The 24997-nt window shown below is 42.7% G+C and overlaps 1 protein-coding gene across 1 annotated transcript in view; it reads right to left on the reverse strand.

The window, feature by feature from the left end:
• itga3b (integrin, alpha 3b) overlaps positions 1–24997 on the reverse strand; it is a 135318-nt gene that overhangs the window by 63616 nt on the left and 46705 nt on the right. Inside the window, exons 2-5 of the mRNA XM_067968987.1 lie at positions 13686–13813; positions 12963–13042; positions 6621–6879; positions 5611–5715 (exon numbers count right to left, since the gene is read on the reverse strand). Of these exons, the coding sequence (XP_067825088.1) occupies positions 5611–5715; positions 6621–6879; positions 12963–13042; positions 13686–13813 (572 nt within the window). The remainder of the gene's footprint in view (positions 1–5610; positions 5716–6620; positions 6880–12962; positions 13043–13685; positions 13814–24997) is intronic.

The raw sequence follows: 24997 nt of genomic DNA on the forward strand, positions 1-24997 counted from the left end.
AGATTTCAAGTTCAAGACCCAATCTGTGCTGACTCAGCTGAGGTGCTATAACTAGCCTCTGTGCATCTGGGTAAAGAAGGGTGACATTAGCCTTCCTAATCCCAATTGCTGTCCAGCAGAGCAATAGCAGAAATGCACGTGTTTGGACATTAGGTGAGCTTGGCTGTGATGCCCCTGTGGTTGAATAGCCTGCCAATGCTCACCCTCTAAGGCCACACACGAAGAGTGGCAACTTTGGCGAGGTATTGGAGGGCACCCAGTACCCATGCAAGGAGGCAACAACTTCAGCAGAGGGCAGACGGAGAGGAAATCATCATGGAAAATGGAGAAGGAAAATATACAATACAAATTTAAAAAGAAAATAATTTAAAAATGATACGCCTTGGAAGAGCACAACAACCATGAATGCCACAGGACAGGTAACAGTTCAACGAGCAAGTGGGTCATTTACCTCCTGACTCATTGAGTCAAGTAAGCCACAAGTCACTCAATTAGATGTATACAGCTACCTGCACATCTGTATGGTTTACAAATTAAGGAAATTCAAATGAAAAACTTTTTAGACAATGTGCACTGGTTGCGACACTTGGAAGCCAAAAGTAGCTGATTTTAATCAATTCACTGGATACACATAGAAAATTATTTTTGGCAAGGCGGCAGTGTTCGAACACACTGAGTGAGCTTTCGGAAGACATACATCTATCTTGAGCACCAATTGGTTTCTTGCGAGGTCAGGTACTGAATTTTAGATAGGCAGTTAAGGGCCTTTATAATTATGAGTGACACCTATGGTTCTGAATACAAGAGGGACATGTCCACTAAAAGCTCAGATGAAATGTTTTGGTACTGCATATAGTTCAAACTTTTTAAAAAGTTGAATTTTATTCTCATTTTCTGTTACCATTTTTTTTTTAAAACAAAGAAAGAAAGGAGGACCACCTGGGATGTGAAATTTTATCTTGTCACAATCAGTCTCTGTCATAATAGTCCTTCCTCTTTTCTCTTGCCCTTCTTCACTAGAGATGGAATGCTGTACCTTGTGATCTGGCCGAGAACCAATGGGGAATCTTAGGACCCATGTATGGAGAAAAAGACTTTGAGGCAGATTTTACCTTTACCACAGAGGCGTTAAACATCATCTGGGCTGAGCACAGAAAGGAAAATCCAACAGGGAGGATGGCAGACTGGTAACAGAACTCAACTGATTTTCCTTCTATTTAAATTAATGGGAAGGATATCAGGTGGGTTCTACAACAGGCAGGCCATCCTCCCTGCCCGATTTCCTGAGCACTCTGCTCAGGTGATGCTCAATGTCCAGGCACTGAAGACGAAAGTACACCCTCTTATATACAACTTCTACATCGAAGGCTGTATCAACTAAAGCCTTTTACCTAGTTGAAGCTCTGGCTAAAGCTGGATAGCAGGGCACTCACTGGCCAACACCTTCTTGGATGAATCCCAGTCCAGGTTCCTTCACTGGAGAACTGATCCAGTACAGTTAGATATGGTTAGGGAAGGCAGTTTGCCCCATTCAAGCTCATCTGTCCAGGAAATACTTCGGCCCCGATATTTATGGGGAGGGAGCAGGTGGAGGCGGGGCGAGGTATAGTGGCCGGTTAACCCGGAAGATCGGCCAAATTTAAAGGCAGGACCTCATTTAAAATTTTTCATCTCCATTTCCCAGCCAGCCAGATTGAGAGGCTGGCTAGCCGTCAGGTGGGAAGGCCTGCGGTACCAGGCCGCGCCCGGGAAGCAGAGAGGAGGGAAGGAGAGATGACTAGCCGGGAGGAGATCGGGGTGGAGGCAGGGTTTGGAGAGGAGATCGCGGGCTGCAAGGAGATCAGGGGTGACCGGGAGAGGACATGGCGGGCTGGAAGGAAAATCGGGGGAAGGGCCGGATTGCGTGGAGAGAAGCTGGTTAGCTTGGAGCGCCAAGACGCACCCCTGGCCCACAAGCAGTGCTGAAAAGGCACTTTCCTGCTGGATCTGGCCGCTCTCGCCTCCCTTCAGCTGCCAGGTTTCCCCCGAGTCCTGGGAAATCCGGCCCGCAGCCGTTAAATTTAAAACTGTCCTAAAATTTGAGGCACGCAGCCTCATTAAAATATTTAAATGATGGGCCCACCTCTGGAGAGCAGGTTAGTCACCCAACCCACCTCCGTTAAAACCGGAAGTGGTCATGTTTGGAGGCGGGTTGGGATTGGGATTCCCATTTTTGAATTTTTAACCCCCCCCCCCCCCCACTTCCTGGTGAGTTAAATTCCACCCTTAGTCTCCACCCCCCCCACCGCTCTCCCAAAGTCCATTTTATTTGTTAATCATTCTGTGTGAAGAACTTCCTGACATTTAAATTTGCCTTTCATGATTTTGAACTTGTGTCTCCTTGTCCAAATATTACAGTTTAGTTAAAGTAACATTCTGGATTTACCTTTTCTGCACTGTTTTTTAAATCTAATAAAACTCCATGAGGTACCCTCTCAGTCATCTGCTCTCAAGGCTGAAGAACCTGAGTTTCCCCAGTCTTCTCTCAAAACTCAGTGCTCTGATGCTGTTGACAAGCATTATAGTTTTCCTCACCAGCTCGAGGACTTGACTGTCGCCCTTGTGCCTTGAACACAGTACCCACAGTGTGGTCTGACCAGAGTTTCTCACAGTTTAAGTAGGACTCCCTTGCCCTCCACTATTTTGGGTTTATAATTCAGCTTCTATTCACCTTATTGATCACTTCTTTGCATCCTTTGGTCGTCAAGTGCCCAAATCTACCAATACCCCCAGATCTTGTTCAACGTTATCCTTGCCTATTTCAACACAATTGATGCAGTACTGATGCACAATTTGCTGTTTTTATGTGCAGTACTTCACGATATTCCCTATTAAATTTCATCTGCCAACGTTCTGCCCTCTTATAGATTTTATCCAGCTCATTCTGTAGGTCCATGGTCACTTTCTCAGGATTCAACTGCCACTCCTAGTTTATCGTCTGTGAATTTGATCAATTTGCATTTAGTGTCTGAAGCCAAGTCATCAACATGAACTAGAAACAGTTGAGATCCCATTACTCAATGGGTCACTCCACTCAACATTTAAAAAAAAAATTAATTATCGGGCAGTGGCCGTTGCTAGCAAAGCCGGCATTTATTGTCCATCCCTAGTTGCCTTTGAGATTGATACAACTGAATGGCTTCCCAGGCCACTTCAAAAAGGTATTCAAGTCAACTACGTTCTCAGAGAGCAGTTAAGAGTCAACCATGTTGGGGTGGGACTGGAGTCATATATCGGCCAGACTGAGTAATGACAGGAGGTTTCCTTCACTAAAGAACATTAATGAATCAATTGGGGCTTTATGTCAGCTTCATGGTCACTTTTACTGTTACCAGATTTTAAAAAAAATAATTGAACTCAAATTCTCATACTGCCATGGTGGGATTTGAACTCACATTCTCTGGACTGTTAGTCCAGTAACGTGACCATTACACTACCATACCCATGATTCCCCCCACTCCGTCATAACCTCCTGCAACAAATACCCGCTGCTTCCTAACCGTTAACCAATTTCTTATCTATTCCCAGCTTTTAAACTTAAGCAGGCTTTTGTTCTGTTAGTCCACGGAGGAATGCACTAATGTATTGCACCATCATGACACCTTGCCAGATCTACTTTAAAAAAAGACCCAGAATTTGAGTAGAGTCGTGCACTTAACAGATGTGGTGAAAATATAGTAAAATATTCCGAAGTTACCAATGTGACCATTGGTACATGTAAGCTTATGTGTGCTCTCCACATACTAAAAAGGATGTTTTCTTCTTTATGTAATCAAGGAGACAAATTTGCATTCCAGTTCAGGGAAACAGGTGATTTGTGATATGTCCACTTTTTAAAAGGAAACCACATCAGGAGTTTTATTTTAAAAGTTTGAGCAATATTCTTAAAGCTATTGTAATGTTCACAGATGGACAGGCAAGGGCATTATTGGTGCCCAGATACACAAAACAGGGCAATTCTGGAATGCTCAGCGTACAAAACCTGCCCAATCATACTGAACCAGTATGTTACTAAATTGAAATAAATCAGTTCTGGGTAGATGTGTAGATTTAAGCTACACTATCAATTTCTCCCAACTCCACAGAGGGTTGGGGGGAGGGGGGGTTGGGAAAAGAGGAAACTAATTGTAAAAAAGGGTTAAAATCACTGTTCTTCTCTTGTTAACTTTCAGCAAGAACTGAAAAATTGCTTCCCAAAAACCCCAGTTCATTTCTTTTTATTCAGAAACCAAGATGACGGGCCATACCCCTTATTGCAGAAAACCACTGATACAGAGAAGAGTAAAAAAGAGAATGTGAGGTAAATCAGGAAACATTGATTAGCTGATGGCATGCTAAGGAAAGCCTGATGATTGTAGGAGGAAGGAAAGACTGAGGGAAGTAAGCGTTCCACAGCTTTGAGGCTCTTGGAAAGAAAGGTCAGAGTAGGAGACTGCAATGAGTTTTGATTTCAACAAAATGAGGATAGATGGAGGAGGAAAGCATATGAGACAATATATTTGGAGTTTAGCAAGAGGGGAAAGTTCAGATGATCATTGATCCCAAAAGGAGTACTGATAAAATAAGGGAAAAAAGACTTTGAGGGAGAGGCAATGTTTAGAAATGAGAAACAGATCATCTATCAGATGGACAACAAAATTTTTCTTGTAACCTGCCTAGAAGTATAAAAGACACATTAGGTATGAATGAAGTATTCTAGCCCAGGTTGAATGAGAGTCAAGAGATGTTTTGGGGAAAAGAAGCTCTGGACATGAAAGAGGAAATGGAGCTTCTTGGAGGCAATTTTAGCAATGGAGAAGTGAGCAGTCAGAGGAAGAAGTGAGCAGTCAGAGGAAGTAGTGAGGCAAAAAATCTCGATAGTTGGAAAAGAACTACAAGCTGGAACCATCAGTTGTAAGAGATGGGAACCATTGCTTGGTCTTACAGGAGAGGAAAACTAGATCAAACTTTAGGTACAAGAGCGGCTCCTGGCTCTTTGCTTTTGGCCTCAGTAGTGAAAATAACCATTTTTGGCAAATAAAATCACACTTTGAGAACTGTTTCAATTTGAAGTCCTATCTCTGTACAGTTTGGTTTTCTGTGCTGCCATGCAGGACTTTTGCTATCATGCTGCTTTGCACAGAAAACTTTTAACAAAAAAAAAAGTAGAAAAAAAATCTAGAAGGGAAATGGGTTGTTTGGTGGGGTACTCACCCAGACACCAAGTTTGATCCCTGATCTGTGCTGAGTGAGCTGATCATATTCCAGGGCAGTTGAATTCACTATTTTTTTCTCCACCTTCCTAGCTCAGGGACAAACATCAATAGTAGCCATGGTAACCGTTCCTGATCACTCTCCAGTGGGCCTTGCTGGAAAGGGCACATGTGTGGCTGTTGGGTGATTAGAGGATAGACTTAACTGTTCCGTTCACCCTATCTCAGGTTCAATTGCATGCTAACACTCTCTAGGCTAAGACATCAGGAACAGTCAATGTATAAAATGGGGAGAGCTGCATCTCCCTGTTGAACAATGCCCCAGCGTAAGTCAGTGCCTCCAGCTGAGGAGGGATAATAAGGAGAAAATCTACTATACCTATGTAGCTGTGTGCCTTTGATAAATCTCTAAGCAGGTAAGGGCCATCTTCCAGTATATTGAGCTCTACAAATGTGATGTTCTTTTGTGCGACTTGGATGGTTCCTATTAAAAAACAAACAAAATGAACATTAAACACCACCTGGGGCCTCATTCATATAGTAATTTCTTGTGACAATGTATTGAAAACAATAGAAGTTCAAAAGGAAACTAAAGTCATCTTGAGTATGTTTCTAATAAGTACTTTTACTCAGTGCCACGAATCATTTAGGTCTCAACTGTAGCACCACAGAACAATATCCCCCTTGAACTGTATTTAGTCTTCATTGGTTTAGGTGGCTTTAATACTAACTTTATATCTGTGTACACAAAACACAGATACAATTGCAAAATCAATTTATATTTTATATAGGGAAAGCTGAGTTCAGCCTGTCTGGAGGCATAATGACTTGGCATCCAGATATATTGTCCTGTGAAATGGTATAACAAGTGTTAACTTGGCTCAGTAGTAGCACTCTCATCTGAGTCAAAAGGTTGTGGGTTTGAGCCCCATTCCAGGACTTGAGCACATAATCTAAACTACCACTTCAGTGCAGCACTGAGGGAGTGCTGTGTTGTTGGATGAGATGTAAAATTGAGACCCCTTACATCTATCTGAACAGGCAGACAAAGATCCCTTGACACTCCCTTGGGCACCACAAGGAACGTTTAGGCCTCCCCTTTGCCCTGGGCTTCCCACGTTCCCCCAACCGTAAGGCCCTCCTGAACCCACTCCCAATCACCAAAGGACAGTTCCTTTAGTCCCCGACGGCGGTCTCCTGCCACCTGACATTGCATTCCCACCCAGACCTCATGCTGCCGAGGTCAAGATGGTTTGGCATCTGCCTCTGCTCCAGTCCGTGTGACTCCTGCACTGAATTAAAATAGCTCAGTAAGTTATTTGAAACCCTGACCTTTCAAGCTTAATAAGAATTAAAACAGAAAACATTTTTTTAAAAAAAAAGCCAGACCTTGCCAGTTCCAGCCGCCTGGTGCCCCGTAATATGCATAGTGATTGGGGTGTGTGAATCCTGCAGCCATGCCCTGCTGGCACATAAGCAGCCCCAGATGGTCGTCCCCTACATTTTCACAAAACTGCACTGGAGAAGTGTCCCAGTCATCATCTGGATTGATGGCGACGTTGTCACTTATGACGAAACAGCGACCCACCAAAATTCTCTTCTCATCCTGTGAGCTCAGTTGTCTCTTCTCATACCGGTGTGCACATACCTGTCAGGAGGAACAAATGGGCCATAATTAAACAGACGTCTTACCAGTGAAAAGTCTTGCCTCTTATGCAACAGTTATACATTCCTTTCTGGCGCAAAAACACAAAAGGAAAAGCGGCCCAACCATGGCTAACAAAAAAAAATTAAGGATAGTATTAGATCCAAAGAGGAGTCGTATAAAGTTGCCAGAAAAAGTAGCAAGCCTGAGGATTGGGAGCAGTTTAGAATTCAGCAAAAAAAGGACCAAGAGATTGATTAAGAGGGGAAAGATAGAGTATGAGAGTAAACTTGCAAGGAACATAAGTGGATTGTAAAAGCTTCTACAAGTATGTAAAAAGAAAAAAAGATTATTGAAGACAAATGTAGGTCCCTTACAGTCAGAAACTGGAGAATTTATAAATGGGAACAAGGAAATTGCAGAGCAATTAAACGAATACTTTGGTTCTGTTTTCACAGAAGACACAAATAACTTTCCAGAAATGCTAGGGAACCAAGGGACAAGTGAGAAAGAGGAATTAAAGGAAATTAGTATTAGTAAAAAAAAAAGTGCTGGAGAAATTAACGGGACTGAAACCTGATAAATCTCCAGGACCTGATAACCTGCATCCCAGAGTACTAAGAGGTAGCTATGGAAACAGTGGATGCATTGGTTGTCATCTTCCAAAATTCTATAGATTATGGAACAGTTCCTGCAGATTGGAGGGTGGCAAATGTAACCCCACTTTCTCTTATTCATTCATGGGATGTGGGTGTCGCTGGCAAGGCCAGCATTTATTGCCCATCTCTAATTGCCCTTGAGAAGGTGGTGGTAAGCTGCCTTCTTGAATCGCTGCAGTCCATGTGGTGAAGGTTCTCCCACTGTGCTGTTACTAGGGAGTTCTGGGATTTTGACCCAGCGACGATGAAGGAACGGCGATATATTTCCAAATCGGGATGGTGTGTGACTTGGAGGGGAATGTGCAGGTGGTGTTGTTCCCATGTGCCTGCTGCCCTTGTCCTTCTAGGTGGTGGAGGTCGTGGGTTTGGGAGGTGCTGTCGAAGAAGCTTTAGTGAGTTGCTGCAGTGCATCCTGTGGATGGTACACACTGCCGCCACGGTGCGCCGGTGGTGAAGGGAGAGAATGTTTAGGGTGGTGGACGGGGTGCCAATCAAGTGGGCTGCTTTTTCCTGGATGGTGTCGAGCTTCTTGAGTGTTGTTGGAGCTGTACTCATCCAGGCAAGTGGAGAGTATTCCATCACACTCCTGACTTGTGCCTTGGAGAGTCAGGAGTTGGTCACTCGCTGCAGAATACCCAGTCTCTGACCTGCTCTTATAGCCACAGTATTTATGTGGCTAGTCTAGTTAAGTTTCTGGTCAATGGTGACCCCCAGGATGTTGATGGTGGGGGATTCGGCGATGGTAATGCCGTTGAATGTCAACGGGGGGTGATTAGATTCTCTCTTGTTGGAGATGGTCATTGCCTGGACTTGTCTGGCGCGAATGTTACTTGCCACTTATCAGCCCAAGCTTGGGTGTTGTCCAGATCTTGCTGCATGCAGGCACGGACTGCTTCATTATCTAAGGGGTTGCGAATGGAACTGAACACTGTGCAATCATCAGCGAACATCCCCATTTCTGACCTTATGATGGAGGGAAGGTCATTGATGAAGCAGCTGAAGATGGTTGGGCCTAGGACACTGCTCTGAGGAACTCCTGCAGTAATGTCCTGGGGCTCAGATGATTGGCCTCCAACAACCACGACCATCTTCCTTTGTGCTGGGTATGACTCCAGCCACTGGAGAGTTTTCCCCCCGATTCCCATTGACTTCAATTTTACTAGGGCTCCTTGGTGCCACACTCGGTCAAATGCTGCCTTGATGTCAAGGGCAGTTCACTCTCACCTCACCTCTGGAATTCAGCTCTTTTGTCCATGTTTGGACCAAGGCTTTAATGAGGTCTGGAGCCGAGTGGTCCTGGCAGAGCCCAAACCGAACATCGTTCAGCAGGTTTTGGGTGAGTAAGTGCTGCTTGATAGCACTGTCGACGACACCTTCCATCACTTTGCTGATGATTGAGAGTAGACTGATGGGGCAGTAATTGGCCGGATTGGATTTGTCTTGCTTTTTGTGGACAGGACATACCCCAGGCAATTTTCCACATTGTCGGGTAGATGCCAGTGTTGTAGCTGTACTGGAACAGTTTAGCTAGAGACACTGCTAGTTCTGGAGCACTACAGCCGGGATGTCGTCGGGGCCCATAGCCTTTGTTGTATCCAGTGCACTCAGCCGTTTCTTGATATCATGTGGAGTGAATCGAATTGGCCGAAGACTGGCTTCTGTGATGGTGGGGATATCAGGAGGAGGCTGAGACGGATCATCTACTCGGCACTTCTGGCTGAAGACGGTTGCAAACGCTTCAGCCTTGTCTTTTGCACTCATGTGCTGGACTCTGCCATCATTGAGGATGGGGATGTTTACAGAGCCTCCTCCTCCCATTAGTTGTTTAATTGTCCACCATCATTCACGACTGGATGTGGCAGGACTGCAGAGCTTTGATCTGATCCGTTGGTTGTGGAATCGCTTAGCTCTGTCTATAGCATGTTGCTTCCGCTGTTTAGCATGCATGTAGTCCTGTGTTGTAGCTTCACCAAGTTGGCACCTCATTTTTAGGTACGCCTGGTGCTGCTCCTGGCATGCTCTTCTAAACTCCTCACTGAACCAGGGTTGATCCCCTGGCTTGTTGGTAATAGTAGAGTGAGGAATATGCCGGGCCATGAGGTTACAGATTGTGCTGGAATACAATTCTGCTGCTGCTGCTGATGGCCCACAACGCCTCATGGATGCCCAGTTTTGAGCTGCTAGATCTGTTCTGAATCTATCCCATTTAGCATGGTGGTAGTGCCACACAACACGTTGGATTGTGTTCTCAGTGCGAAGACGGGACTTCGTCTCTACGAGGACTGTGCGGTGGTCACTCCTACCAATACTTTCACGGACAGATGCATCTGCGACAGGTAGATTGGTGATGACGGGGTCAAGTAATTTTTCCTTTGTGTTGGTTCGCTCACCACCTGCCGCAGGCCCAGTCTGGCAGCTATGTCCTTCAGGACTCGGCCAGTCGTGGTGCTACCGAGCCACTCTTGGTGATGGACATTGAAGTCCCCCACCCAGAGTACATTCTGTGCCCTTGCTATCCTCAGTGCTTCCTCCAAGTGGTGCTCAACATGGAGGAGGACTGATTCATCAGCTGAGGGAGAGCAGTAGGTGGTTATCAGCAGGAGGTTTCCTTGCCCATGTTTGACCTGATGCCATGAGATTTCATGGGATCCGGAGTCAATGTTGAAGACTCCCAGGGCCACTCCCTCCTGACTGTATATCGCTGTACCACCACCTCTGGTGGGTCTGTCCTGCCAGTGGGACAGGACATACCCAGGGATGGTGATGGAAGAGTCTGGGACGTTGGCTGAAAGGTATGATTCTGTGAGTATGGCTATATCAGCTGTTGCTTGACTAGTCTGTGGGACAGCTCTCCCAATTTTGGAACAAGTCCCCAGATGTTAGTGAGGAGGACTTTGCAGGGTCGACTGGGCTTGGTTTGCCTTTGTCGTGTCCTGTGTCTAGTGGTCCGATGCCGGGTGGTCCGTCCGGATTTATTCTTATGACTTTTCGTAGCGAGATTTTACAACTGAGTGGCTTGCTAGGCCATTTCAGAGGGCAATTAAGAATCAACCTCATTGCTGTGAGTCTGGAGTCACATATAGGCCAGACCGGGTAAGGATGGCAGGTTTCCTTCCCTAAAGGGCATTAGTGAACCAGATGGGTTTTTACGACAATCCGGTAGTTTCATGGCCACCATTACTGATACTTGTTTTTTTTTATTCCAGAATTTTATTTAATTAATTGAATTTAAATTCGCCAGCTGCCGTGGCGGGATTTGAACTCATGACTCTGGATTATTAGTCCAGGCCTCTGGATTACTAGTCCAGTAACATAACCACTATGCTACCATATCATTAAAAAAGGGTAAATACATGGCATATGCAGTATAACGTGGATAAATGTGAAGTTATCCACTTCGGAAGGAAAAACAGAAAGGCAGAGTATTATTTAAATGGTGATAGATTGGCAAATGTTGATGTACAAAGGGACCTGGGTGTCCTTGTACACCAGTCACTGAAAGCAAACATGCAGTTGCAGCAAGCAGTTAGGAAGGCAAATGGTATGTTGGCCTTCATTGAAAGAAGATTTGAGTACAGGAGCAAGGTTGTCTTACTACAGTTATTCAGGGTCTTGGTGAGACCACAACTGGAGTATTGTGTGCAGTTTTGGTCTCCTTAGCTAAGAAAGGATATACTTGCCATAGAGGGAGTGCAGCAAAGGTTCACCAGACTGATTCCTGGGATGGCAGGACTGTCGGATGAGGAGAGATTGGGTGGACTCGGCCTTTATTCACTCGAGTTTAGAAGAATGAGAGGGGAACCTAATGAAGCGTATAAAATTCTTACAGGGCTAGACAGACTGGATGCAGGGAGGATGTTTCCCCTTGCTGGGGGGGGGTCCAGAACGAGGAGTCACAGTCTCAGGATTATGGGGTAGGACATTTAGGATTGAGATGAGGAGAAATTTCTTCACTCAGAGGGTGGTGAACCTGTGGAATTCTCTACCACAGAAGGCTGTGGAGGCCAAGTCACTGAATATATTTGAGGAGGAGCTAGGTAGATTTCTAGACACAAAAGGCATCAAGGAGTATGGGGAGAAAGCGGGAATATAGTATTGAGGTGGAGGATCTGCCATGATCATATTGAACGGCAGAGCAGGCTCGAAAGGGCCGAATGGTCTACTCCTGCTCCGATTTTCTAGGTTTCTATGTTTCTTGCAGCAAGCAACTTGTTTTTTTTTAAATCTAAAATAATTACAATTTATTGTTAAATAAATCTCCAACAGACCAAGTACTTGGAAATTGAGATCAGACTCGTTGCAGAAGGAAACTCTTGCCTCGTTGTAGCTTTTTCTCATCTATTATCATAGAATGATACAGCGTAGGAGGCCATTCAGCCCATCATGCTTGCACCAGCTCTTTGAAAGAGCTTTACCAATTAGTCCCACTCCCCTGCTATTTCTCCACAGCCCTGCAAATTGATCCACTTCAAGTGTTTATCCAATTCCCTTTTGAAAGTTATTATTGAATCTGCTTCCACCAGCCTATCAGGCAGTGTATTCCAGATCGTAACAACTCGCTGCATAAAAAAATGTCCTCATGTCCTCTGGTTCTTTTGCCAATGACCTTAAATCTGTGTCCTCTGGTTACCGATCCTATTGCCACTGGAAACAGTTTCTCCTCATTTACGCTATCAAAACCCTTCATGATTTTGAAAACTCTTTCAAATCTCCCCTTAAACTTCTCTGCTCTAAGGAGAACAACCCCAGCTTGTCCAGTCTCCACACAACTGAAGTCTTTCATCCCTAGTACCATTTTAGTAAATCTCCTCTGCACCCTCCTTAAGGCCTTGACATCCTTCCTAAAGTGTGGTGCTCAGAATTGGACACAGTACTCCAGTACACCAACCATCCCACAGCCTTTGTCAAACTGACTGTTACTTTGAGTAGCAATGAGTGTTGAGCTATGGGTCGTTTTGTGCCAACACTGCAAGGAGACTTCATCCCATCATTCTTGGATGGATTTAAAATCAGCTGCTAAAAAGGTGAAGATGCCAACCCTGCCTTGTCCATCCTTCTGAACATATACCAGCTCAATCTGGCCAATTTTACTCCTCATTCCTTGACACGCATGAACATGCAGACTGCCCTCATTACAAATGTACAGGGCGCTACTGTCCACAATGGAACATTGTTCCCCATCATGTCTTTCTGTGCTATGTGCCATTGCTGGCCATGAATGGGCTACTAACTTGCCCCCCAAACTCTTGTAGTGCCACATTATACTCAGTTGCTTCCCTTTCTGTACAGAAGGTGCCTAACCTCTGCTCAGCAATTCCCTATGACGGGGACACAGTGCAGGAAAAATTTGTGTCACAAATCGGCAGCAAGCATGTTTATGCTCCAATCAGACTAACCTGTACAAAAAGCAATTCAAATTGGCCTTACCAGCACCTTCCCACCAGGCCCTTGGCTTGCCACTGTGACCCCAAGCCACTGGTCTTCCTTACTTTCTGTTTGCGGATCAGCTGTGAAAACAATTACGTGGTGAAAATTAGTTAATAGTTCAATAGTGAAACAAAAAAGATCATTCAGACACCACAGTAAGTGCATTCGCAAATAACAAGCCCCAGCCCAAAAGTATTTAATAGATTAATGCAAAATGTTTATACGAGACAAAAATGTGAAGAATCATCCAGTACTCATTCCAACTTCGGAAACCATGTTATATAAATGGCCCCAACAGATCAGTCTTTCCACCCACTATTGCTGTTCAGAACAGTCCACAAAGCAACGTCTGGGTTACGTCTGCCCATCCTAATAATATTTTCCATCAAGTGTCGCCTGAATTTGAACAACTGTTTACTTTTGCCCATGTAAGCTGGTCCAATATTTCTGCAATGCAGCTTTCTTCTTGTAATCATGGGCATAACTGGGCTGGTCTTGGATGCACGACAACCAAATTATTGGGAAGAGATTTGTCTGGGCGTGTACTACCCTGGTGTCTTTTAACTCACTTATCACCTTCATTGCCACAGCAATGGCAGGATTTTCTTCTTTAAAATGGGTTGTTCCCTTATTGTAGCATCGTCTCCCACATCTGGTTCATAAAATTATTTGTCTTGATTTCCTTACAGCTAACTAGCAACCTCGGCACGTATGGAATCTTACTTGGTGTCTCAAAGATGGCACGTTCACAGTCACGATGGGACAGTGACACAGGACAGTAGAATAAGGCCCCAGTGCGGTTTGCCAATTGATCTGGGAGACCTGCTGCCTGAGGAGCACCGACCAGCAACCTAAATAAAAAAAGGTGAAAAATGCAGTCAGAGATGAGCATCTGACTATTTCAGAACAAAACACCATGAGGACAGCACTAAAAGACAATGCCCAATTGTCCAGTTTTGAACTAGACAATACAGGTTCAGTGCTGACCGTCTGACAATCCTGATGATTATAAATCAACTCTTGTGATCCAGTTTCAAAGAAAGAAGAAATAACTTGCATTTATATAGCATCTTTCATGACCTCAGGGCGTCCCAAAGCGTTTTACAACCAAATGATGTACTTTTGAGGTGTAGTCGCTATTGTAATGTAGGCGACGTGGCAGCCAATTTGCACACAGCAAGATCCCACAAACAGCAGTGATAATGACCAGATAATCTGATTTTAAAAAAAACGGGGCGAACTCCCCTGCTCCACTTTGAATAGTGTCACTGAATCTTTTACGTCCACCCGAGAGCAGACGGTTTGACATCTCATCTGAAAGACGGCACCTCCAATAGTGCAGCGCTCCCTGTACTGAAATGCCAACCTAGATTTTGTGCTCAAGTCTCTGGAGTGGAGCTTGAACCCACAACCTTCTGACTCAGGCTGCAACTGAGCCAAGGCTGACAATTATTTTTTCTTAAACAAAAAATACTCTGTGCATGCACAGATTAAAACATTTAAATTTGTTCAGCCCGCTTATGGGAATTCGTACTTTTATAGAATTGTTGGTCAGAGTCCTCCACCTTCGGAGTGTGATGATTTGTTAATGGTATTATCCGATTATTAAGCCCTGGCCTGCATCCAGAACCCTGCCTCCGGCAAAAGATGGCAGCCTTACTAGGTTCACCCAGTAATATTAACCTCACTTCAACAACTACTGCTAGTCAAAGGCAGTTGGGAAGCAAATATTATGTACAATTCCCTTTTAAATTAAATTCCCCTCCAGCGATGACACAAATCAAGAGTGCTGTCTGGGACCGATATTTGCATATGACAGGACACAAAAGTTACATTGTCATGCGATTCTACACGCAGCCTGAATGTATAAGCCATAGAACAATGTTAGATTTGATAATAAGTGTGTATTTATCTCCCTCTATAATGTTTAGGGCTTTATTCATTAGAATACGCTCAACCCTTTTAAAGTGGCTGTTCCATATTGCAAGATAAATGCCGAATGGCTCCTGAACACTGCACTAATTAAATGTTGGACGTTATTGCCATTCTTGGGTTTCTAGGTCACCAGCTGGAGTTCATAATCCAGAAATTTTCAATAACAATGCCCCATTAGAGTAATTAAGATGAACTGTATTTGCTATATCAAGCATGTATGTGAATACAAGGCTGACCAATACCAAAGCAGCACAAACACAGAGCATTCTGACATCTGAATTAAAAAGGATGTTATTAACATGTATTAAAACACATTGCACAAGGCCAATATCAGCACTACAGATTGTGGGGATTACCCAAGGTTAGCCATTAACAAAGAGTGCAGTGCTCATAGTTAGTGGATATCCTGAAAAGGGAACATTTTTAAACTTGACATTAGATTAGAAAATGTACTCTGGGACTGCACTGAAGCAGCAAATCCTGTGAATAAAGCTGTTGATTAAAATGCAGGGCTTCATTTGGTTTTCCCACACAACTTATATTGGTAATGGCCTATATGCTAACCAGCTGCACCATATATTGATAGGATGCAGATTTATGTCAGTGATTCTTCATAGGGTGAACCTTCGGTCTCCGTTCCTTCAGAGAGCCAAAATGGCTTGATGGGCCAAATGGTTTTCTTCTGCACTCAAAGTTTATGGTTCTAATTGATCTGTGCGCACGCACACACACATGGGGAGGAGGTGGGTGAGAGAAGGAGCCAAGAAGGACAGTGTGTGTCCAGTAAAATCAAAGGGAGAATCAATGTGGTTTATCATCATGTACCTCCTGGCAGAGGATCAGAATCACAGTGTGGGTGATATTACAAACGAGGTATACATTTACATGAGACACTAGGACATTTCCATAGGGCTAAAAATGGTGGTTTGTGGTGTAAAATTGACATAGAAAGAGTGTAATGCCTTTTTCCTGCCTTAATTTTTGCTTATGTGTATATTATTCATTGCAGGTGATTCTAAAATAAGTAGTTTCCAGATTGCTCGTGTCTCTTCAATTTTTCCACACTCTACCTCAAAAGGGAAGCGTTTTTAAAATGAAAGGTAAATTTTGTAAATTTGCAGTGAGTGATAAAAAAGAACAACTTTACATGACTCAATAGTTGATTCAACAATTACATGACTCATCTTTGCTTCATTATCCAAACACAAAAATCTCTGTCTGCCCAAAATGGAGCAATCACATCAGCCAGAATAGAGTAGCACTTCCCCCTGCCCGCCCTCCCCCCCTGAAATTGGTGCTCAGTTTTGTTCCTATAAATGCCACTTGTTTGCAGAGGGATTTCTCACTGTCTATTTCATCTTTAAAGTATTGAAGTAACAAGATTACTATTAGATTTACCAATTCTAATTGACAAGCAAAAAGAATAGTTAATTTGTTAAACAGAAAATACTATCTCTAAAACAAAAAGAAAAAAATTAAAGGAGCTGAAACTCTTGGAAATGTTTATTAACACAGGCATTTCAACTTCAGAAGGCCCCCGCCTAATTTGTCAGGGTGTGGCTTAACAGGGCATCTCTCCCCAATCCCATTATCTTTATAGTGACACCTGCATTAACACAATGGTCTTCATATGTGCAATCTGCAGCCAAATCTCTCTGTTTCCCAATCTTTGCTATCACTGTTGCCTGAGCAGCCCCAGAAGGTACTCTCCAATTTTTACTCTTTCCCTGGCCTTTTCACTTCTCCACAGCAAGTCACTGCATTTCAAATTAATTAATTGCATGTGAAACATTTTGGGATGTTTCTCATGGATGTGTTGGTTGCTACATAAATGTAAGTTTGTCTTTCGTCTCCTGGGTAAGCTTGCAAACCAGGCACACTGGGGAATTGTAGAAAGAACCTGTCACCTGCTACAATGGGCCAGCATGCCAACACACCTAGGCGGTGTCACTCCATTTAAATGCTCCCATTAGTCAATGCGAGTAGTTTAGGGAGGGATCTCTAATGTATATTTGATAATATCAAGGCAGGAACAGCAATGTTCATTCATCACTGCACCATTTTACAAAATGTACAGTGTTCGATCAAGAAAGTTGGACACCAAGTTCACTTCTCTGGAGTTTTAAATTAAAATAAATAAATGCTCGCACGAGTGCAAGTGGTCTTGAAACCCTTGCTGTAGCTCACACCATTTATTATCTCACTCTTTACACTTCATAGTTTACATGGTTTTAAAATTGCAGAGTGCATCTGCATTTATAGCACCCGTGTGGTCTCTGAACTGTGAGCAGACGTTACATTTCTACACGAGGGAGAGCAACAGCTGGTTTACTCCTTATTCCACCATTTATTAAACACACGCCATGAAATATTCATTATGTTTAAATGAAAGCACATTCCCAAAAGAACCAAGACTAGGTTTTGATTTGGGGATTTTGCAGCCATGACTGAATGATTTAAACTTCTGCAAAAATGCTGAAATTCAAACAGATACACCAAGACAAACACTGCTGCTCTTCACCTTTACATTTAAAAAGAAAACAAAACAGCCAACGAAGCAACTTCTCCCAGTTCAACACACTGGTCTCAGCAGTACAGTAACCGCTGGTACCTAGACACTGTAGCTCTTCAGGACATTGATGCTTTTTCTCATCTTTTCGAGCCCCCGGTGCTGAATCATGCTTGGGTACGGTTCCATGGGAACTGGAAACCCTACAGTACCTCATTCAAGTCAACATTCATCATGTGTGAGCCTTGACAGTAAGTGTTAGAAGGCTATCCAATCATGACGGGTAACACAGCCAAGCTCAAGCTTATCTTCAAGCAGCCACGAGCACTTTGCCACCGAGCGTCAATGAATAGCTGATTTTCTCTCTCTTCCCTCCCCCAGCCCAGGATGCAGAAACCACTTACAGTGCTCTCACCATCACATCTGCTGAGATCAGCTAACTCAGCACAGACCAACGATTGAACCTTGGACCTTCCTGATCTGTGTGGCTCTATACTGTCCTGGGTGGTACATACACACTGCAAGCCACTGGAGGAAGCAGGCGTTTGAGTTGAATCCCTCACCAATGCAAGGCTGTTTGGTTGAGAATCAACTATCTCAAAATCTCACTCCTTTTAGAGTTCACTAATAACAGTGCAACTTTTACACTATTTAATCTAATTCAAAATGTGTTATATAGTTAGAAGAATGACTGGACATTCCGGTTATGCAGATTTTAATTTCTAATTAGACGATGTCTGATCAGCTTCACTCCTGGAAATAAAGCCATGTAAACAACACTGACGAGGTTTCCAGTCAACATTTTCCATCTATTCGAAGAAATAAAATAACCGCAGGTTCAATTTAAACAATCTCCTGAAACATCCAATTGATTCCCTGTCAGTAACCCAGCTTGCTAATATATTGCGTGCAGGTCAGGAGGTCACACTTGGGAGTAAGATTAAATTTGCAGCATCACAGTGAGTCCCTAAAGTATTTTGCTTTTAATACAATTAATCTGTTTTCTGTGTGTTTTATTGCCTAAAAATCTTACATCTTGATGGAAAACTGCAGCATTTAACAAAAATAGGACAGTGCTGAAGATATAGTTCTTAAATGTTGCAAGCAAAACTCAAGATACCAGATCAAAGTGCACAGTATTACAAAAAAGTAAACAGCTATAGACAAATGATCTTTAACAGATTTTCTTATGGTGAGTACAGTCAATATGAGGTAAAGCAAATGTATCTGGTACTTCAAACATTGCATTCTCTCCCCTAAACATGCCCATGGATTTCAATTCCCTCCCCAAAGAAAAAATATTTGATATCCTCTTTGAAGAGCTGTTCCATAGACTCCTGCAAGTATATATGAGATAAAGTATAAAAAGGAAATATATATTACAATGAAGACTGAAGAGATGCCTCTGTTTACTATCTATGGTGGCAATGCAGTGTTGTTGCTCGGTGTCTTTAGCATATTCAGCATTTAGGCCAGAAGTCTGGGTAATTTATCTTTCAAATCAGTGATTGCATGAAGAGGTAGGATTCAAAAGATGAGCTGGAGAATCTGAATCCTCACATGACTACCCACCACAGGAACCAAGTGGCAATCAAAATGCTTGGCTTTGCAGCATTTATTTATAATGAGGAAAATTAAATAATTATGATCGTGAATCATAACATCGCTCCCAAACAAGACATGAGCCCTAACTCCCAACTAGAATGAGAGCATGCTGCCAACAGTGGGACATATCAGACAGCTCTATTTTGTACATTGGGAGAATAATTAAATCAATGCTGGTGCAATTAAATAAATTTAAAATTGCCGTCGGCCAGATCAAGGCGGGAAAGGGGTGGGTAAGTCCCCTGCTCCCTTTTAATTCCCCCCCACCCCCATCTGGTTTCTGCTGCCGGGGGGGAGGGGGGGAGGGGGGGGGGGGAGGGGGGGAGGGGGGGGGGGGAGAAAAGGAAAGGGGGAGTTAAAATTGACCCCCATGTGATAGTGCACAAGTGCTCAGTGCCACACCATCTGTTCAATAAAAATTCTTGGGACATCCCAGCGGGAAATTGAACACAACCTTTGTTGTCAAGCACAGAGTGCCAAACGCTATGAAATTAGATAAAGCACGGGATAGTAATTCAGTATTATGGACACCCCTATATTGAGCAGACTTCTAGAAGCCATTTTAACGACCTCTACTCGTGTATCAACGGAACCTTATCCATTTAAAAGATTAAGAGGCAGGAGAGACACTGCTAACACTACAGTAATAACTAAAAGCCATCTTCCTAAGGCCTCCCTGTAAAGTATTGAAATTTATTAGAATTGGATATAAAACCTTCACAACCTTATTACATATTAAGTTCAGGAGCACAGACATTTCATTTTCTGTACCCACAAGCACTGGCTGTCCACAATAAATCTTTCATCTATACCTGCAAGGCTCTCTGAACAATCTCATCGATCTGGGCACAGAAAACTCATGACTAATAAAATTTGTGCGGCAGTTTTAACATACATATTTCATACATAATACATTGACTGCTTTGTGGAATAATAACAAAACATTGCCCTAGATCATGACTGTTCTAAGAAACGTCAAGGTGAAAATTGGTTAAGGATGACACACACAGGGTCACCTTAGTAACCAACAGGACCATATTTCAGCAGCTTTAGCTAGCATGTATATATTTCACAGTCACTTGCCAATAGAGTTGGTGCATCAATTGGGAGCACTTGAGATGACTATTTGAGCTTCAAAGCTGAACTCCACTAGTTTTATAACAATACTGGGACATATATTTTATTCACAATTCAGAAACTACAGAAATCGCCAAAGTGGTACAGAAAGAGCTTCCTCAATAGAGCAGCTGCTGAGGTCAGTGATTTATAACATCTTTTAAAGATCGTTGTACTGTGCGCAATAACATCCATTGGGATAATTAAACTAATGTAATCATTAGCCAAATGGATGTATTACAATACACTGACCTTAAAAGGAGGTATGGCTCAGTAAGAAATTGTTGGTGGTAAGACTCGCTGCTAAACAAAATTAGAATTTAGAATTGAAAAATTGTAATCCAACTGTGATATATGAGGCATAAGTGTTGGTGTGGAACATAAAATATTGTACACCGCTGATTTATTGTGCATCTCTAACCCACTTGTGACTCAAGACACAAGATCGGTTCAGGCTCCCCCATTCAATTTAATCTTTCCACAATACCAACCCTACAGTGCCAAGCCGGAAGCCACAGATTTACAGCTATTGATTATTCATGATCAGCTGTCACTGCTGAACAAAGCCAAAATATCCTACATGCAATTAGAGAACATACAGCTGAGTGGAATATACACTCAACATTACTGGTTAGAATAAGTGCTTGAAATACAAATATTGTATCTATTCCAAATTCTTCCAATTCATATTTCCCACACCATCTTTGAAGAACCGGCACAATAGCACACCTTTGTGGGGAATGTGAAGCAAGACAGCATACGGTACACTTCCCAGCTAGCTACTACTCAGCCATCCCTTTATTTCTGGATAGTCCAGATATATTCCATGTTTTTACAGATGCACACACCCACTTCTGATCAAAAAGGTAAGGATAGAACAGGAATGTAGACGTCAACTTCGCAATTCCAACCTTCCTTCTTTGCAAGTTCTACTCTCTTGAGAAGGAGAATGAGGATGAATCTAAAAGGAGGTCTTCAAGATTTTCATGGATCTGGAGAAATTATACCCAGAAGGTTCTTCTGTTGAACAAAAGAATTCAAGGACTGGGTGACACAGCTTAAAGTTAAGGAGCTCAAAAAGAACAGAAAATTTGGGCAACTTTGTTTTTAGGACGAGGGTGATAGAATTGAAGGAACAAATTACCAGCAGGGTGGTAGAACATAAAGCCAAGGCAGGTTTTAAAAAAGGATTGGATGAATTCCTGTTAGTAAATGGGGATTAAAAGGCTATTTGTTTTAGAATCAGGCAAGACACTTTAAAAAAAAATCAATCATTCTTGGGATGTAGGCACCGCTGGCATGACCGACATTTATTGCCCATTGCTAGCTGCCCTTGAGAAGGTCCTGATGGGAGGTATGAAAAGGCAGGCTAGATGAACAAAATATGACTATGCTCTTTCTATATTACTATGAGCCACACTTGTTGGCCCCCCCCCTCCCCATAAGATCTAGCTTGAAAGATATGTAATTTTTAAACTCTCTTCTAATGTTCCTTTGATGTACAACCCTAGTGTGCCCCAATCAATGCAGGCCAGCATTTCTTTTACCGGGATGACTAGGGGCTTTAATGTTTCTCGCTTGGATGAGAGCTCTGTCAGGTATGACAATTCCTTACAAAAGCCACATTTTCCTCCCCCCCACCCCCCAACATAGCAGCAACGTTTGTTAGTACCATCAGGTAAACCATCTAAATATCTGGCTCAGATGTTTCAATGAAAGTAACGTGATCATCAACATCATGAGCAAAACTAGAGGTCATAAATATAAGATAGATAGTTACTAATAAATCCAATAAGGAATTCAGGAGAAACGTCTTTACTCAGAGAGCAGTTAGAATGTGGAACTTGCTATCACATGGAGTAGCTGAGGTACATAGCATAGATGCATTTAAGGGGAAGCTAGATCAGTACGTGAAGGAGAAAAGAATAGAAGGATATGTTGATAGGTTTAGGTGAATTAGGGTGGGAGGAGGCTCGTGTGGAGCATAAACACCGGCATAAACCAGTTGCGCTGAATGGCTTATTTCTGTGCTATGTAAACTTGGCACGATGTAACTGTACCTTCCTGCCAGTGGTAATTTGTGGGCTAGCACCAGAAAATGACCAGATGTTTCAATGAAAGTAAAGTGATCATCAACATCATGAGCAAAACAGGATTGCTGCAAAAACCCAATTGGTTCACTAAAGCTCTTCATGTAAAGGAAATCACCAACCCTGCCTAGTCTAGCCTACATGTGTGACCTCAGTGCCACACTATGTGGTTGACTATTGAAGCCCTCAGGGTAACTAGAGATGGGCAATAAATACTACTTTTCCAGTGTTGCCCACATCTCAATAACAGATAATTTTTTTAAATGGTGAAATAAAAGATTTTTCTTTCTTCTAAACCCATAAGATAGTATTAAAAGATCAAAGAATCATAGAGCGCAGAAGGAGGCCATTCGGCCCATTGTGTTTGTGCTGGCTCTTTAAAGTAGCTATCCAATTAGTCCCACTCCCCTGCTCTTTACCCATAGCCTTGCAATGTTTTATCAAATTAAATTATTTAATTTATATTTTTAATTTTTTAACAGCATATACATGAATAATTTTCTACAGCTTACAAATACAAGAAACAAAAGGGTGAAATTTAATTAAGGAAAATATTTTTAATTTCATAAATGTATCAGCAGAACACATTTTAAAATCAATTGTACAGAGAAAATTGAAAAGCTGGAAGTAATTAAAATGCAGTGTGTGGCTGAATGATTCAGACAATGTGGGAAATCTGTTATCACAATTTAGTAGTCACTTGAAACTTGGGGTGAATCGTATAGTATTTATTGTGAACTTCAGAGTGGTTTGATTCTTTTTTGGTCAATGATGCAGATGTTAATGGCCTGCACACTCAACGTTGACGATGCAGGGCAATTAAACGATCGTAATCACTGCACTGCTAACGAATGGGAAAAAAAATTGCTGTTGACTACTGTTAATTAGCTAGTATATATTCTAAATCTTTTGTTGGGAATGTCAATATGTAGATGGGCACAATTCCTGGAATCTAAATTAAGTCAGTGGTATCTACAATGGAAATTATGCTGGAATTTGTCCAACTCGAAATGTTGATTTCCCCACCCCAACATTTTAAACAAAACTCATTCTGGGGGATGTTAACTAATAATTTTCACATTAGAATAATTTGGCAGATTCTTTTCTTTTGGTGGCATTCTATTCTGCTATGAAAACACATAGCCCAGCGTGATTGCCTCAAGAGTGTTATTTTACATTGTCTGTTCTATCCTCCCTCCCGACACCAGTGCTGACACAGTTTCACACTGTTGATGCACATTGTTTTCCAGTGCAAGTTATAATACAGGAAGCCAAGGCAGAACATGGATGCCTTGCCAAAGAGGAGCGTCCAAGCAGCCATGCAACTTGAATGAAAACACAACGATCAGTCGAATTATCGACACAAGCTATAGCTGTAAGTTACAATCAGTTTCAAATTCACCATTGCTCCAAATTAGAGGAATCATCACCAGGTTAGAGTCATTTGCAGGACAGTGTAGCCTTGAGCCTCCCGAGAGGAAAAAGCGTGCCTATCACGGTACATAACAAAAATGTCAAAGAACAGGAAGAGAGAAAGTAAAGGGAGAAAGAAAAAGGATACACAATGAGAAATAGGATAGAACAGCAAAAATCAGAGAGAAGGTAAGGAAATGGCTACAAAGTAGAGGAGGAGGAGGAATGGTTAATTAGAAGAGCTGCCACACAGAGTTGCTCACCGTAAGTTGGAGGATACACTGCTTAATAAGGATAGGAACATTATACTATGCAACAATATATTATTTTGCTGTGAATGTGGAGCTGTATGTAATGTAGCCTGTCTCTAAGAACGAGGTCTAATTGCTGTAAATAGGTACATCCTGAGCTTAATTACAGGCTAAGCACATCCTGGGTTCAGTTAGAGAGTAATTGAGTTTCTGAATCTCTGGTAACTAGTTGTAAATCCCTGGCTTCTCCATAGTCAGAGAAACCAACAGGAACTGCTGGGCTTTCTTGCTCATATTTATATGAATCCGCAAGTGTTGACAAAGCGTGATTACCTGAAGGGTGACAAATTTCTTCAAAATACACGGGGGTAGATTTTAACCATCAGGCGGCTGACCAGCGGAATGTTCCGGCAGCCTCGTTCTGCAGCTGTCAAACGGGTGGCCCACTGCAGCTCGCTGGCTCCGGGGCTGGCACAATATTGGACAGCCTGGAGGCTGACCCGACCAGCAAGAAGATACGTGATTGAACCTCGATTTGCATGTTTAAAAAGGTCCTAGTGCCCGAAACAGATGGATGCTTCGGCTGCCCAGCAGAAGGCCCCTTTAAGATTGGTAGCCCCAAGACTGCCAGTGTAAATGGGACGTTAAGCCATGAGCTGCTACCTCACCATTTATCATGGCCTAAGTTAAACTCTATCCCATGTAGTTCACACTTCAAGAATCACACATATATGTCAATGCGTCTCCTGTATGCACAGGATTCATTACCAAAAAATTATAGAAATAGTAGAACTCTCTTTCCTTGAAGAGTTTGCATTTATGTACACACAGGAATAACAATGGCAAAAAAAGTCTGATCAAGATATGGATTTATATTTTCAAAAACTGGCAAGGTCATTGGAGAGCTGTGTACTGCACCATGAGACCATCGTAGTCAGGTCACTCAGTTCGAGACCGTATAAAATTATCAAAGTACATTTTCATCGTCTTCAGAATGGAGTTGACCCAATGAATGAGGTAATCCATCTGTCACAGAATTAATACATACAAATGGAGCATGGCTGCTCTTCTATCTGTGAGGGTAATGAATTGCGGCTGCTACGATGCTCTCAATGA

This window comes from Heptranchias perlo, chromosome 30, assembly GCF_035084215.1.
Source record: "Heptranchias perlo isolate sHepPer1 chromosome 30, sHepPer1.hap1, whole genome shotgun sequence".
In the NCBI taxonomy this organism is placed as follows: domain Eukaryota; kingdom Metazoa; phylum Chordata; class Chondrichthyes; order Hexanchiformes; family Hexanchidae; genus Heptranchias; species Heptranchias perlo.